At 36.1% G+C, this 14,433-nt stretch overlaps 1 protein-coding gene across 1 annotated transcript; it reads right to left on the bottom strand.

Moving 5' to 3' along the window:
• Nucleotides 1–312: 312 nt before the first annotated feature.
• On the bottom strand, nt 313–13,392 carry LOC150082579 (tyrosine aminotransferase-like). The gene is made up of 11 exons (XM_090377840.1): nt 13,197–13,392; nt 12,620–12,724; nt 10,685–10,752; nt 7,843–8,001; nt 7,247–7,438; nt 6,928–7,010; nt 1,393–1,462; nt 1,115–1,243; nt 833–916; nt 595–693; nt 313–486 (listed from the first exon to the last, which is right to left on the bottom strand). Exons 1-11 carry the CDS (start codon nt 13,390–13,392, stop codon nt 313–315), a joined length of 1,359 nt encoding a protein of 452 aa, XP_090233966.1.
• Nucleotides 13,393–14,433: the final 1,041 nt, after the last annotated feature.

The raw sequence follows: 14,433 nt of genomic DNA, 5'->3' as shown, positions 1-14,433 counted from the left end.
ATACAATAACAGAGTTTTAGGAGTATGATTACATAAATGGTCGATAGATGGAGCCACCATTAAACTGTCATCTTCATAATAGGAATTTCCCTAATTTTATTAGTATTATTTCTCTTTTTTTAATTCCTCTTCAAAATCAGTACTTTCTCGGCATTTTGATCCTATTAGGGTGTAGGTACATGATTGTAGTGTTTTCTCTTTTAGATCAATATAACCTTTAGCAGATTTTAGTGGGCTCTTTGTAATGAAAGGACCACAAAGGATCTTATGTGCTACGTAAGTAGAAAGTATAGCAGTTACCAAAAAAAAAGGTTACACAACAATTGGCACCTTGTTGTCCAAAATCATGTTGTTGGTGTTGTTGGTGGAGGGTAGTCTTAGAGAATAATGAGAGCGACAGAATTCATTCATCCTCTCGCAGGCCTCTCTAACCTGTTCTTCGGGGACGGTGAGCACCAAACGAATGTAGTTGGGGTAGTCGAAACACTGAAAAAAAATAAATAAGAAAACAGAATTTACAAATAGGTGGTTGATTCATTTAATTTATTTTTTTTATAATGTAATTGATTAATGTCTTGAATAGTGGTATTTTACCATTCCAGGTAGACACATCACAGACTGCTCGGACACCAATTTTTCGACGAATTCTAGGTCGTGGTGGAACTCAGGAAATCGGGGCATATCGATCCCAACCTAAAAATTATATAATTTTTTTATTCCAATCTAATTTTGGCAGAAGAATTCATAGTGCTTTAAACAATTCGTTCAATGTCCACAAAGGAGAAAGATGCAAAAGGAGACAGAAACAGTTATCATACGCTTCATTACGTACCATCATGTACATGGCCCCTGAAGGCATCACTGGTCTCAATCCAGGCACTTGACACAGGATAGCATACGCTATTTCAGCATTAGTCTGTCGAAAAAGGTAAGATAAATTTGTTGAATAATTAAATACAACGCAAAGTCCCATTAAACATGAAAAACTTGCCATGGGACAAAGCATCCTGATGCCCAAGAAGTCGGTTAGATTTTATATAAGATACAAGACATTTAATCTTATATACAATCAATCAAGAGGAGATATATTTAGGACTCTGGTTCCATGACTTACTTTTACTACACTGATGGTTTCATTGAAGAACTGACTTGGAGTTTCTTTCAAGATTGCTGGTAGGGCTCCTTGAATTAGGGTATTGCAACCCATCAGCCTCTGACACAGGGACTGAAGACCTCGACGTATCTGATAAACAGATGAATAACTAAATTAATTTTATACCATTGTTATTTTTAATTTATTATATAAAATTTTATATAATAATGATATATTTAGAAGTTATCCAATAAATTTAAATTATAAATAGATGGCGTTATCTATAGAATTGATCTTACCGATGGACCAAATATTTCATCCCGATCGTGGATTAGTATCCAGCCAATTCTCCAGCCAGGAACAAGGAATCTGAAACAAAAAGATCGCGTAATTTTTATCCCAGGAGGAATAATTCGACGATTATCCTGGTGCAAAATTTTCTTTTGTATAAAAATTATTTAAATTTTAATAGCCAATAATATTTTAATAGAGGAATTGATCCTCATCATCATCAGCCATTCTTAATCCACTGCAGGATGAGAGCCTCTCCAACAACTTTCCAGTTCCTTCTGTTTTGTGCAATGACCATCCATTTACTGCCCGCAGAATCTTGAATTTCATCTGTCCATCTCCGTTGTTGTCTTCTAGGGTTTCTCTTGGGTACCATTCTATTATTTTCTTAGTCCATCTGTCATCATGTCTTTGAGCTATGTGTCCTGCCCAAGCCCATTTTAGTTCTTTAGTTTTGATAAGAATGTCCTTTACTTAGTTTGCTGCCTAATCCATGTGTTTCTCTTCTTATCCAACAGTTTGATTCCTAATATAATTCGTTCCATTCTTCGCTGTATAGTTCTCAGTTTCTCTTCCATTCTTTCGGTGAGTGCCCAAGTTTCACTTCCATAAGCCATGGTGGGAGTATACATTGGTTCATTATCTTGTTTCAGACAAACTGGAATATTGTCCTCAGTATGCTACTTTATTTTCTGAATGCTATCCATCCGAAATTCCATGGTAGGGCGGATTTGCGATTTGTACTGAGTGAGCAGCTGTTTGGAAGAAAAGTAACGCCGAGAGCGAAAGAGAAAACCAAGTTTTTTAGATGCAGAGGAAGCAATATTTGTAATGTGCTTCTGCCAAGAGAGATTAGAAGTCAGTGTAATCCCCAAAAGAGATATATCATTTTGCCTAAAAATCGGAGTGTCACTAAAGATAAGCATAGGAGCAGAAGAATCCTTTTTGCGAGATATAAGACAAGACTGAGTTTTAGAAGGGTTGAAATCAACTAAGTTGTCTTTGTCCCACTGGAGAATTACCTGAAGATCGGCATTTAAGGAATTGGTAGCAGATTTTCGAGAAGTTGAAGCTGATTGAGCAGGACAAGGTTTCTCAAAATGGAAAGTTGAATGCAATGTGCTATCATCGGCAAAACTATTGATAGGATTTCCAGTCAATGGAAGAAGGTCATTGATATACAAGAGGAAAAGAGTGGGGGATAGAACTGAACCTTGGGGGACACCGGCATTAGTGGAGAAGTTAGAAGACAGAGAGCCATCTACCATCACCCTCAGTGAGCGATCGGAGAGAAAACTGGATAACCTATTACTAAAAACAATTGGCAAACCATAAGATGGAAGCTTATTTAGAAGACCTTTTTGTCAAACACGATCTAAAAACCTTTGAAATGTCAAGAGCAACTTTTGCTCTTGACATCTCAAAGCAGACTTTTGCCAACTTTTACATTGAATTTGTCCATAAATGGGTAATATAAGCCAGAATATCACCAGTGGAACGACACTGACGGAAATGCATATTGGCAAATATTGAACAGATGGAAGGTTTCTGGATGGCTTAGGACTCGGTATTCCTCAAATCCTTTTGAGGAATACCGAGAAGCAGAAGGAAAACCACAGTGGAATAAGAAATTATAAAAAGGCACCACAGAACAGGAGTAAGCTCAGGAGCACAAGTTTTGACAGCGGTGGAGGAACACCAGCAAGCCCTGATGCTTGCCACCAGGCTTGTTCAAAATTCTTCTGACGTCCTTTTGACGGAAGACCATATGAGGCATTGAATGGGGTGTACTGGGAATGGTAGGAGGTGGTTTACCTAGATCATCAATACAAGAGTTAGAAGGAAAGTAGGATGCTAGTAGGTCAGCTTTATCTTTATCAAAGGTGGCAATAGAACCATCAGCTTTTAACAAAGGTGGGAGTAGAGATGGGTAAAAGTTGCGGCCAATAGCTATGGCAAGAAACCAGAATGCTCGAATACTGTTTGGACAAGAAGCAAGGTTTGTACTCTTAGCGTGTTCAAAATCTAGTTTGGACTGATTAATAGCTGCTTTACAATTGTTGCGAGCTTTAGTTGAAAAACCAAGGTTTAGTAAAGGTCAAGGTTTTAAGGTGGATAAAGGATTCCATTCCTGTAAGAATAATTTCACTGACACAATCTGAGCAAACGTTGATATCAGAATATTTAAAACAGGAATCCGTCCAAGAAAAAGAAGAAATCTCGCAGGTCGTCCCATTTTGCATTCTTGTAATGCCAACAATACTCGGTTGAGAATTGGCCACGAGAGGAAGTCTCCATTGGAGAAGAGACCATGACTAAGTTGTGATCTGAGGTACACTCACTTCGACCGTGTACTTGGAAGGGTCGTTGGCTAGAAAAAATATCAAGAATGTTGGCTGTGTGGTCAGGATTGTCTGCCATTCTGGTGGGTAAATAAACAACCTATACGAAGTGATTAATTGCAAAACACTTAGCATCTCGACCAACTGGGTCCGTGTGACCAGAAAACGGAAGCCAGCTGGAGTTTGTGAACATTAAAATCACCAAGTAATATTACCTTGCTCTTAGGAAAGTTGGACCAGAGAAAATCAGGTTTCAAAGAGTTTCAAGTGATTAGTAGAGTTGGGAGAACTACAGAGACAACAGATGGATTTGACAGAATTGGTTGGAGAATTTATAAGATAGAGAAGATCGAAAAGAGGAGATTCAAAATTACTAAGTCTCTGACAGAGAATATCAGAGAGGAAATATGTACAAGTACCACCTTTGAAGCGAAGGGAATCGGGAATAATTAAGACAACTGTAATAAAGTGGTTGAATCGATCAATAATTGGTCACGACAAGTGGGTGCGGCTTGGAGAATTTTACATAAATAATGGTTGTTTGTTACGAAATTCAATTTTAATACTTCGTCCAAGGACCTCATGACTCAGATGGAAATACCTGCGGGCATTTCTGGTGTGAGTCATGAGTTCGTCGCTTGTGTTCTAAGGCCGGGCTAATAGATAAACTAAGCCCAACTGACGATTCTCTTCTTTGCACCCGATGTATGGAGTGTACTGATCTCAAATTAGAACTTGGTGTTAGAAGGGAGAAGGGTAACATAGATACGCGTTTATCTGATGATATCGGTCAAAGAAATGCTTGGACAAATCTCAAGAATACTTGTTTGTTGCCACTCTCAGAACACCTTGCCAACAGCCGATGTTGGCAAGGTGTTCTGAGAGTGGCAACGTTTCAAATGAGTGGGAAGATAAAGCTGTGGAAACAAGTCTAAATGTAAACCTAAAGGTAAGTAAAGCTCCTGGAGTTGATGGCATATACCCAATAATTTTGAGGGATGCGGGCAGAGATTGTATCGAGCCATTGAGGTTAATTACGAGGGCATCATTTGACACGGAAGAGATTCCTTTGGATTGGACAAGTGCCAAATACATAAATGCAGTTCTAAGATTGAAGTCGACCACTACAGACCGCATGGTCTGAATTCAGTGGTGGAGAAAATCTTGGAAGCAATGATTTAAGAGTACACTCCCGGGATAGTTAGATACAAATGGCATTCTGAAGGATTTTCATAAGGGACATCGAAGATGGGACGGAGGGCACCATTATGAGAGTTGTTAATGATCAGTACCAAGCAATGCTCCTTCAGGATGGTTTGAACGGTTCACAGAAATAGTCAGAAAAGTGGGACTGGTCCAATGCAGCATTGAAAGAGAAAAATTTTATTAAAAAAATGTCACACTGAAAATAGAAATAGTATAATACACTACTCGACAAAATTAACAGAACACGTAGAAAAAGAGGTGCAATCCGCGCAGCTTGCGATGAAGAGGGACAAAATTTGGTAGGGTGGTGTACAATAGAATAAGAACGAAATGACGAGACATTTATAGGGATGTCCAGTGTAAGAATTACCAAAAAGGTCGCAGTACAGAATCGATAAAAGATGCTCGAAAATATGATCACATGACATCAGTACTGCGTATGATTCATACAACAGCTAAACAGGCCTCACAGAGGTGGAACATGCTCAATATACACTGAAAGGACAGAATTCATGGGATACCTGGTTCCTGGGCAAGGTGGCGACGCTGTCAGCCCTCTCGATAGTGGACGAACCGACCTCTTGGCAGGTATATAGGTACACTGCATTCACGTAGACGGTAATTCGATGCTAGTATGGATAAACGTCGTGAGTTAACCGACTTTGAAAGAGGGATAATAGCAGATGACCAACGAATGGATCACTGTATCGTGGAGGTAGTACAGAAATTGCACAGAGAGCGAGGGTGGCACAAATCAACGCTGACTTCAACGAGGGCGGCGCCAGAAACGTCTCCACCAAGACCATTAGGTGATCATTAGCCGCTATAGGTTATGGGAGCCACCGCCACATCAGAGTCCCATTGCTAGCACCACAACACAGCACTCTACGCCTCAACTGGACGAAAGAACATCGACGCTGAACCTTGGATGATTGGAGACGGGTCTCCTGGTCCGATGAGTCCCGTTTCCAGTTATTTCGAGAGGATGGGAGGGTGCGTATCAGGCGACACCGCACGAAGCTATGCACCCGTCATGTCAACAAGGAAATGTTCAGGCAGGTGGACGGTCGGTAATGGCCTGGGGCGTGTTCAACTGGCACACGTTGGAACCTCTGGTACGTCTAGACGCATCTCTGAACCGTCCTGATCACTTGTTCATCTTTGCAGACTACTGCATCCCTTCATGATCATCGTGCACCCCAGGGCAATGGACTCTTCCAGCAGGACAATGCGCCTCCCCACAGAACCGTGGTGACTAGAACGTCGTTCGAAGAGAATTTTACCACAGTTGAATGGCCTGCCCGTTCACCGGACATGAACCCTGTGGTCCATCTTTGGGATGCTGTGGAGAGGTCCGTTCCAACTTTGGACTCAGGAATGCGACAGAATTGTGGACAGCGGTACAGCAAGCCTGGATGGAAATACCTGTGGAACTCTTCTGTGAACTAGTGGACTCAATGCCTCGCCGTACGACTGCCCTTATCCTGGCGAAAGTTGAGTCCACCCATTACTAGGTAGCCTAAGATATCCCATGATTTCTGTCCACTCAGTGTAAGGCTGTCTATAAGATTCTGTGGAAAGAAATCCCTTTCTTCCACCAGTGCACACCTTAGCTCATCAAGTGACCGAGGACTTGGCTGTTTCAGTCGTCCAACGGCTTGCCTTCTCAAAGAATCATCTAAAGGACGATGGCTTGCCATGGTCCTTTAGATGACCTTTGATGTCCTTTGATCCGCCTTCAGCAACGCTGTTCACAAGAAAATATTAATGAAAAACATTTTGTTCTGTTGATTTTGTGGAGCAGTGTAGTTTTTAGAGAAATATATTTATTAAGAGTTTTAAAAAGTTTCTTTTACAATCTTATCTTCAGTCTTTTGTATTTGCAATAAACCTCGTGAGGGCTACTTAGATTATAAGTTTCTTTATATAATAAAAGCGAGTTATCAAATACACCCACTAAAAAAAGTAATGTTTTCATAATGGCAAGTGTAGTACCTTTTGGTTAATCCTCCACAAGACAATATCGGCACTGTGGTAGTTAGCGAAGCAATTGGACAAAATTCCTCTCCTGGAAATACCTAAGAGGACGAAAGAGAAATGGAGGTTGAAGACGCGTTATTTGCACTAAAGAATCATTTTAATTAATAACTTGGAAGATTATATAAGTTATGTTGCACCTGGATGGTCAACTTCATCCTCTAGACCCAACTGTTTTGCAGGGAAGCTTACCTGATTGGAATTGCTACAGAAATCGAAGATTATTTCGAGATTTTTAAGAAAAAAGGACAAAAATTGAAATCTTAAAGCAACTTACGAAGTAATCGTAAATCTCGTCTGCGATTATCGGCACATAGTGACGATAAGCAACCCCCAAAATGGACTGTAAGTGTTGGCGCGAATATACAGAGCCGCACGGGTTCGAGGGGTTGTTTACTACAATGGCTGCGGTCTGGCTGTCAATCTGGCTTTCCAAGTCTGCGAGGTCCACCTCCCAGTTGCGCTCAGGCTACAAAAACCAATTAAAAATCGTGCAGTGATGATTGAAATTTCTGTTCTTAATTCCAAATGATGGACTACACCGGATGCGCAAAAGTTATGTGAGGAAAGAGAAAAGTAAACAAATCAGAAACATTTTTGATTTGTTTACAGGAAGAATGTGAGTGTGAAATCAAAGAGAAATTGTTATTTTTTCCTAAATGATGAGTATTGTGGTCTTTTTTAATTTTATATAAAAATATACTCTGGTTTTTGTGTTTGCTTTTTAACTTTTGGGCATCAGTGTAGTTCTGTTGAAATTTGATTTAAAGAAACAATAGTACATCTGTAAAATTTTAAAATTGCAAAATTTGAATCCTGTAAAATTTTTGCGAAAAATATAAGACGTGTTTTATTAAAGAAAATTGTCCTTACCAGCAAATTGTAGTACTTAGTTCTAATTCCAAGTCCTTCTGCTAGGGTTCTATACAAGGGGAAACCCGGTCTTGGAACTAAAATATTCTGATCCGGATTGGCCAACAAAGAAATGCACAAGTCCAGAGCTTGGGAACATCCACTTGTTAGAATAACGTCCTTGAAAAAAAATACAAATATCTTCTTAATTTTGTTATACTAATGTTCTTGAAAGAAAGACAAATATATTTTCATAATGTTGTTAGAATAAAAAAAAGATAAATATCTTCTTAATGTTGTTCTTCTTAATGTTCTTGAAAAGAAGATGACATTATGAATCTTCTTAACAACATTAAGAATTGTCTTAATGTTGTTAGAATAATGTTCTTGAAAGAAAGAAAAATATATTCTTAATGTTGTTAGAATATTGTTCTTGAAAAAAAAAAGAGAAATATCCTCTTAATGTTCTTGAAAAGAAGACAAGTATCTTCTTAATGTTGTTAGAATAATATCCTTGAAAAAAGACAAATAACTTCTTAATGTTGTTAGAATAATGTTTTAAAAGAAAGACAAACATCTTAATTTTGTTAGAACAATGTTCTTGAAAAAAGACAACTATCTTCTTAATGTTGTTAGAATAATATCCTTGAAAAAAAGACAAATATGCTCTTAATGTTGTTAGAATAATGTTTTGAAAGAAAGACAAAAAAGCTTAATGTTTTCAGAATAATGTTCTTGAAGAAAAGAAAGATATCTTCTCAATGTTGTTGTTAGAATAATGTTCTTTAAAAAAAGACAACTATCTTCTTCATGTTGTTAGAATAATATCCTTGAAAAAAAGACAAATATGCTCTTAATGTTGTTAGAATAATGTTTTGAAAGAAAGACAAATATCTTCATAATGTTCTTAGAAGAATATTCTTGAAAGAAAGACAAAAAGGCTTAATGTTTTCAAAATAATGTTCTTGAAGAAAAGAAAGATATCTTCTCAATGTTGTTGTTAGAATAATGTTCTTTAAAAAAGACAACTATCTTCTTAATGCTGTTAGAATAATGTTTTGAAAGAAAGACAAATAACTTCTTAATGTTGTTAGAATAATGTTTAGAAAGAAAGACAAATATCTTCTTAATATTGTTAGAATAATATCCTTGAAAAAAAAAAAAGACAAATATCTTAATTTTGCTAGAATAATGTTCTTGAAAAAAAAAAGACAAATATCTTTCTAATGTTGTTAGAAATTTAGTGTCTTTGAAAAAAAGACATTAAATAATGTTGGAAGAGAGACAAATATCTTCTTAATGTTGTTAGAATAATATCTTTGAAAAAAAAAAGACAAATATCTTCTTAATGTTGTTAGAATAATATCCTTGAAAAAAGACAAATATCTACTTATTTTTTTTAGAATGGTATTCTTGAAAAAAAAAAGACAAATATCTTAATTTTGCTAGAAGAGAGATTTAAAAAAATCGACAAATATCTTCTTAATTAAACATTTATTTATTTTAATCTTAAAATTGAAATGTTGTTACACAATAAATATAAAATATAGAATATTAAAATTTGGCGAGTTGAAAACTTAATTTTTTTATAATATTTAAATACTTGAAATTTATTTCCTGATGAGAAAAACTGACTTCTGTCAGGTCAATCGAAAGTACAGCATTTGATGTCTAGACAAATAAAGCCGCTTGTAGGGGCATAGGGGGTCAGTAAATCTGTCACATCCACTTATGACGTAGTTTCTTTTTAATTAATCACCTGATAGTGATTTGGAGCGAGAAGGTGTTCGCATCTTAGCAGTAGCCAAGCTAATTTATGATGATCCGGATTATGGCTGCCTACAATCCGAGACGTTACATGCATTAGGCAGGGCAGATACTTGGTAATGTGTAGGATCAGAAGGCTGAGCTGTGGAAGAACACGGAGGCAGAATTTTAATTGGTTTATCTTGTTTGCTGACCCACTAAGACGCAAGAGAAATCAGCCCTGTTTATCATGTGATTATCGGTTTTCTTCGGATAGATAATGTTTATCTTCTGACAAATCACAACGAAAGGAAATATGTGAATATGTGAAAATAAGGCCTCATTTCCTCTTTCTTTATCTGTATTTTTCTTTTATTTAATTTCCTTCTCTCTCTCTCTCTCTCTCTCTCTCTCTCTCTCTCTCTCTCTCTCTCTCTCTCTCTCTCTCTCTCTCTCTCTCTCTCTCTCTCTCTTTCTCTGTGAATCAATGAAATTTAGTTTAGTAAAGTTATTCTAATTTATTGTAATTTATCATATGATATTTCAATTATAATATGAAGAGAAAACGGACTTGGAGCAAGAGGGCTGTTTGGAAAGTAAGGTAGCATATTTTAAGGACATACTTCTACACCTTAGAATTGACAAATATACATAGTTGACGTTTATTTTCTTATCACGGGACGCTGTACACCTTCTTTTGATATTTAATAACTAAACAAGAGTAGCTGCCATTAAAACGTGGAAAAAATGATGTTGATTGTAATTATCCGATTTCTGCATAAAATGGGACTAAACCTCAAAAGTTCATTCACCTGTCAGTTGAGATTGGTCCAAGAGTCAGTCTCTTTTTTTGCTGCAATAATTTCAAACAACCAGTAATATGCAACAAAAGAACCATTTTATGCTCTAAGTTTGTTTCAGCCCCCCCCCCCACTGATATAGGGATAGTGTACATTCACATTGATTTTTCATTGAAAAACCAATGATTGAGTTGAGAATAAAAATAGCAAGCTCTTATGTTGAAAAGGCATATCACAACTGCTGCCATCTTTTATCAAAATATTGAATTAACCACTGTTTTTCTTAACTTGTTTAAAGTAACACAAACGTTTCTTACCTGTGCATCCAGTATTGTTCCAGCACGTGAACAATACCTTGCTACAGCTTCTCGAGCCTCCACATGACCTGCAATGAAGTAAAATAATTAATAATAAAAGCTGAAGACAATTTTAGCGCCATTTGTTGTTAGGAATTAGAATTAGCTTCATTTGTACCAGAACTGGATCAAATAAGTTGTTAATCGTGATAATAGAATTTTTAAACGCAAGGTTTCTCTTCTTAATTAATAATTAACAGTGAAATTAATCTTTTATTCTTCAATTTTAGCGTAAAAACTTATTTTTATCATGAATATTTTTGATTCTAACATTAAAATCTGTTAAAATTGACATTTTTCATTAACAGAGACAATTTTGATTTTGATGTTTGTTGAAATTGACATATTTTTGAGTCTAACTTTTGTTGAAATTGACATTTGTCGTTTGCAGAGATATTTTTGATTCTAACTTTTGTTGAAATTGACATTATTTATAAACGCAGACGTCTTTAATCCTAACTTTTCTTGAAATGAACATTTTTTTTTTTATTAACGCTGATATTTTTGATTCTAACTTTAGTTGAAATTGACATTTGTCGTTTGCAAAAAAAATTTTGATTCTAACTATTCTTGAAATTGACATTTTTTATTAAAACAGATATTTTTGATTCTAATTTTCGTTTAAATTTTTGATTCTAATTTCTAATTTTTAATTTTTGATTCTAATTCTAATTTTTGATTCTAATTTTCGTTTAAATTGACATTTTCTATTAAAACAGATATTTTTAATTATAACTTTTACTGAAACTGATTCTTTTGACTCTAACTTTTGTGAAAACTGATATTTTTGAATCTAACATAGTGTTAAATTTGAGATTTTTTTATTTAACAAAGATATTTCTCTTTCTAACATTAAAATATTATTAAAATTGATATTTTTAATCTAACAGTTCAAAACTAAAAGACAAAAATTTTCAAATTTTTCAGTACAAAATTTTTTAACTTTATTTGAATTTAGTTATAATGAGAATTAATGGTTTGGTCAATGAGGCGATTATAATAGATAGCTGAAATGCAAAAGATGATGTCATTATATCAAGATGTCTATTATGTAAGTGACTTTGACACAGTGATCTCATCCTGGCCTAGTACCCTGTTCTCATTTTGATGAAAAATATTCTCTCTCTCTCTCTCTTTCTCTCTAGCTCCTTAAGAACAAATAATGAAGGCCTTCCTTGCATCCAGAGATGCTTTGCTGTTTAATTCTTTTACAAGCGTATACATGATGGAAATTCTATTAGCTAATATTTAAAAAAAAAATGGCCTTCTTCGCTGTCTAAATAAACACCACACATGCATGCAATGAGGGGAAAAAATATTGGACGCACGCCTAAAAATTTTTTTTTTTTTAAATAGCTAATACTTTTTAAAAAAATGGCCTTCCGCTGTCGAAATAAACACCACGCATGCATGCAATGAGGGGAAAAAATATTGGACGCCTAAAAAAAAAGAATAGCATATCACTCATCCAAGAGATGGCGCCAACTAGAATTCCAGCGTCAGTGATAACAGCAAACAGATGTTTTAAAAAAATTCCTCACTTTTCAAACATCTGTTTCAGCTTTCTCTCGATTAGCCTTAAGGCGCGAAAGAAAGCAACAGCTAACGACCTGGAAATACCTCTATTTAGGTTGGATCTCCCTAGTAGAATGACAAGGTTTATGATAAAGTACAGATCGCCTGCCCTCTTCAGCTAGACAGACAGGTTTCTGGGGGAAAGATGCGCACGCGAACGAGAGGTCTCTGAAAGCACTTTCTAGATAACACCAATTTCGTAATATTTTACAGTCGAAATAAACAATACATACACAGTATGAAATATATATGGATTTTTAAATTTAAATTGGTAGTACTTAAACCATCCGGAAGATGGCGGTTAATTCTGAATGTTATTACCTGTGCTGGGTCCATAACCGTTATACTGAGAGGATCGAATTGACGAAATTACAGCGTCCACTATTTGTTCACATGGCTTTAAATTTCCAAATACAGTTGGGTCGCCTACAAAAAAAAATATATTTATATTAAAATTAAAAACTAATGAAAACTAATTAATAGAATAAAAATAATAGCAGATATATTTATAGAAATTCAAAAATTATATCGATTCACTACAGTTGACAAATAGATTCTCCAAAACTTATAAGCAGACGATTACTTATAGAAGCAGACGATTAACAGTACTTTTAAACAAAAAAAAAAGAAGAAAAAAACACTGAAAATGTCAATTTCAAATGAGTGAAATTAATCGGAACAATGCAAATTTTATATCAGCACGAGACATGAAAGCAAACGATAAGAAACTTTTCCAACAATATACAAAAAAAAAAATTTAATTGTCACTTTCAAATGATTGACAGCAAACTCACCAATAAAAAACAGTGAAAAGTTTATTGTGATTATTAATTACAGGAATAATCGATAATATAAAAACAAAACGTCACAAATATTTTAAAAAAAGCTCTTTTCGTACCTATGGACAGGGAAATCATCTGTTTATTGGGATTTGGTACCAGTTGCATGTTCTCTATCACGCATCGGATAGGATTAATTGTGTCCGTTGCGAATTTGGAGGGAGAAACATTCCAAGAACGTCTGATCCATGACGAATGGTTTTCGACACATTCGTCAAGGGCCTCTAGCTTGCCGGCAGTAAATCGGGCAGGCATAGTCTCTCTTTAAAATGCAGTGGGAGGGTGGATTGTTTCAGGAAGGCTAACAGAAGGGAGAACGAAGGCGTTGCGTGTGATTTGCTGGTTACTTTCTCCTTCGCAGGTCACTCGTTTACTGACAAGTGTCGGGTTGACACCCATATTTATACCTGGAGTGACGGTAGCAGCGGATTTTCTCAAAGCAAGGTCAAAAGGGCTGTAGCGATGCGCCGACGGATGGTTCTGGTTGAGAATATCAACTCTTAAGCCTCCCACCGCTGCTCGGGGTTACGTGTCCTACTTTCCGGAACCCCACTGTACGCAAGTTTTAATCGCCAAAAGTATTGAGCATGCGTAGAAAGCTAACTAGGCCAGATCGTTGATTGCTCTTGCTGTGGTAAGCATGGTCTTTTTCTACTTTCACAAAATTTAACCTTTTGTTTTTAGTGTTTTTCTCCACGTGAAGTAAACTGCATGGTATTTATTGGTGCATCTGAACTCCAGTGACTATCAAAAAATCTGTTTTTGAATTTCTTATTCCGTATAGATTCGGTTCACGGCAAGGGGGGGGCCCAGTTTCAAATAGATAAGGATGGAATGAACATTTATTACCTTTTTTTGCATACATTGAAAGGGTTAACAGGTCTTGGAAAAGAGTTGTATGGTTTTTTTAAAAAAAACTTAGGGTTTTCATCCGGAACATAGAATACATTGTTTATTAGAAAACGTCTGAGCATAAATGCAAGTAAGGCTCCCGAAGTTGATGGCATATGCCCTATAGTTTTGGTGGAGAGCATCAGGAGGTATATTGAACCATCCAGGTTAATTATGAGGGCATCTTTGGACACAGGGGTATTGCTTTGGATTGGAGAAGTGCCAATGTATCGCCAGTACATAAAAACGGTAAAAACGGTCCTGAGAGTGAAGTTGGTAACTGTGAAGCGGTTAGTCTCACTTCACTGGTAGGAACAATCGTAGAGGCAATGATTAAGATTACAATCCAGGGACATTTAGATAGATATGGCATTCTGAAGGATACACAACATGGCTTTGTTACGG

Source organism: Mastigoproctus giganteus, chromosome 7, assembly GCF_048544385.1.
Source record: "Mastigoproctus giganteus isolate SK-2022 chromosome 7, ASM4854438v1, whole genome shotgun sequence".
NCBI classification, from domain to species: Eukaryota; Metazoa; Arthropoda; class Arachnida; order Uropygi; family Thelyphonidae; genus Mastigoproctus; species Mastigoproctus giganteus.
Note: the sequence above shows the minus strand (reverse complement) of the source record. Positions and strands in the feature narration are given on the sequence as shown.

Bases quoted from the DNA above. Each gene is read 5' to 3' on its own strand.
- LOC150082579 (XM_090377840.1), bottom strand. From the start codon at position 13,392: ATGCCTGCCCGATTTACTGCCGGCAAGCTAGAGGCCCTTGACGAATGT. The intron at 10,753-12,619 runs GTAATAACATTC...ACTTCATTGCAG, and splicing joins CGGTTATGGACCCAGCACAG to GTCATGTGGAGGCTCGAGAA. The intron at 917-1,114 runs GTAAGTCATGGA...CTTTTTCGACAG, and splicing joins AAACCATCAGTGTAGTAAAA to ACTAATGCTGAAATAGCGTA.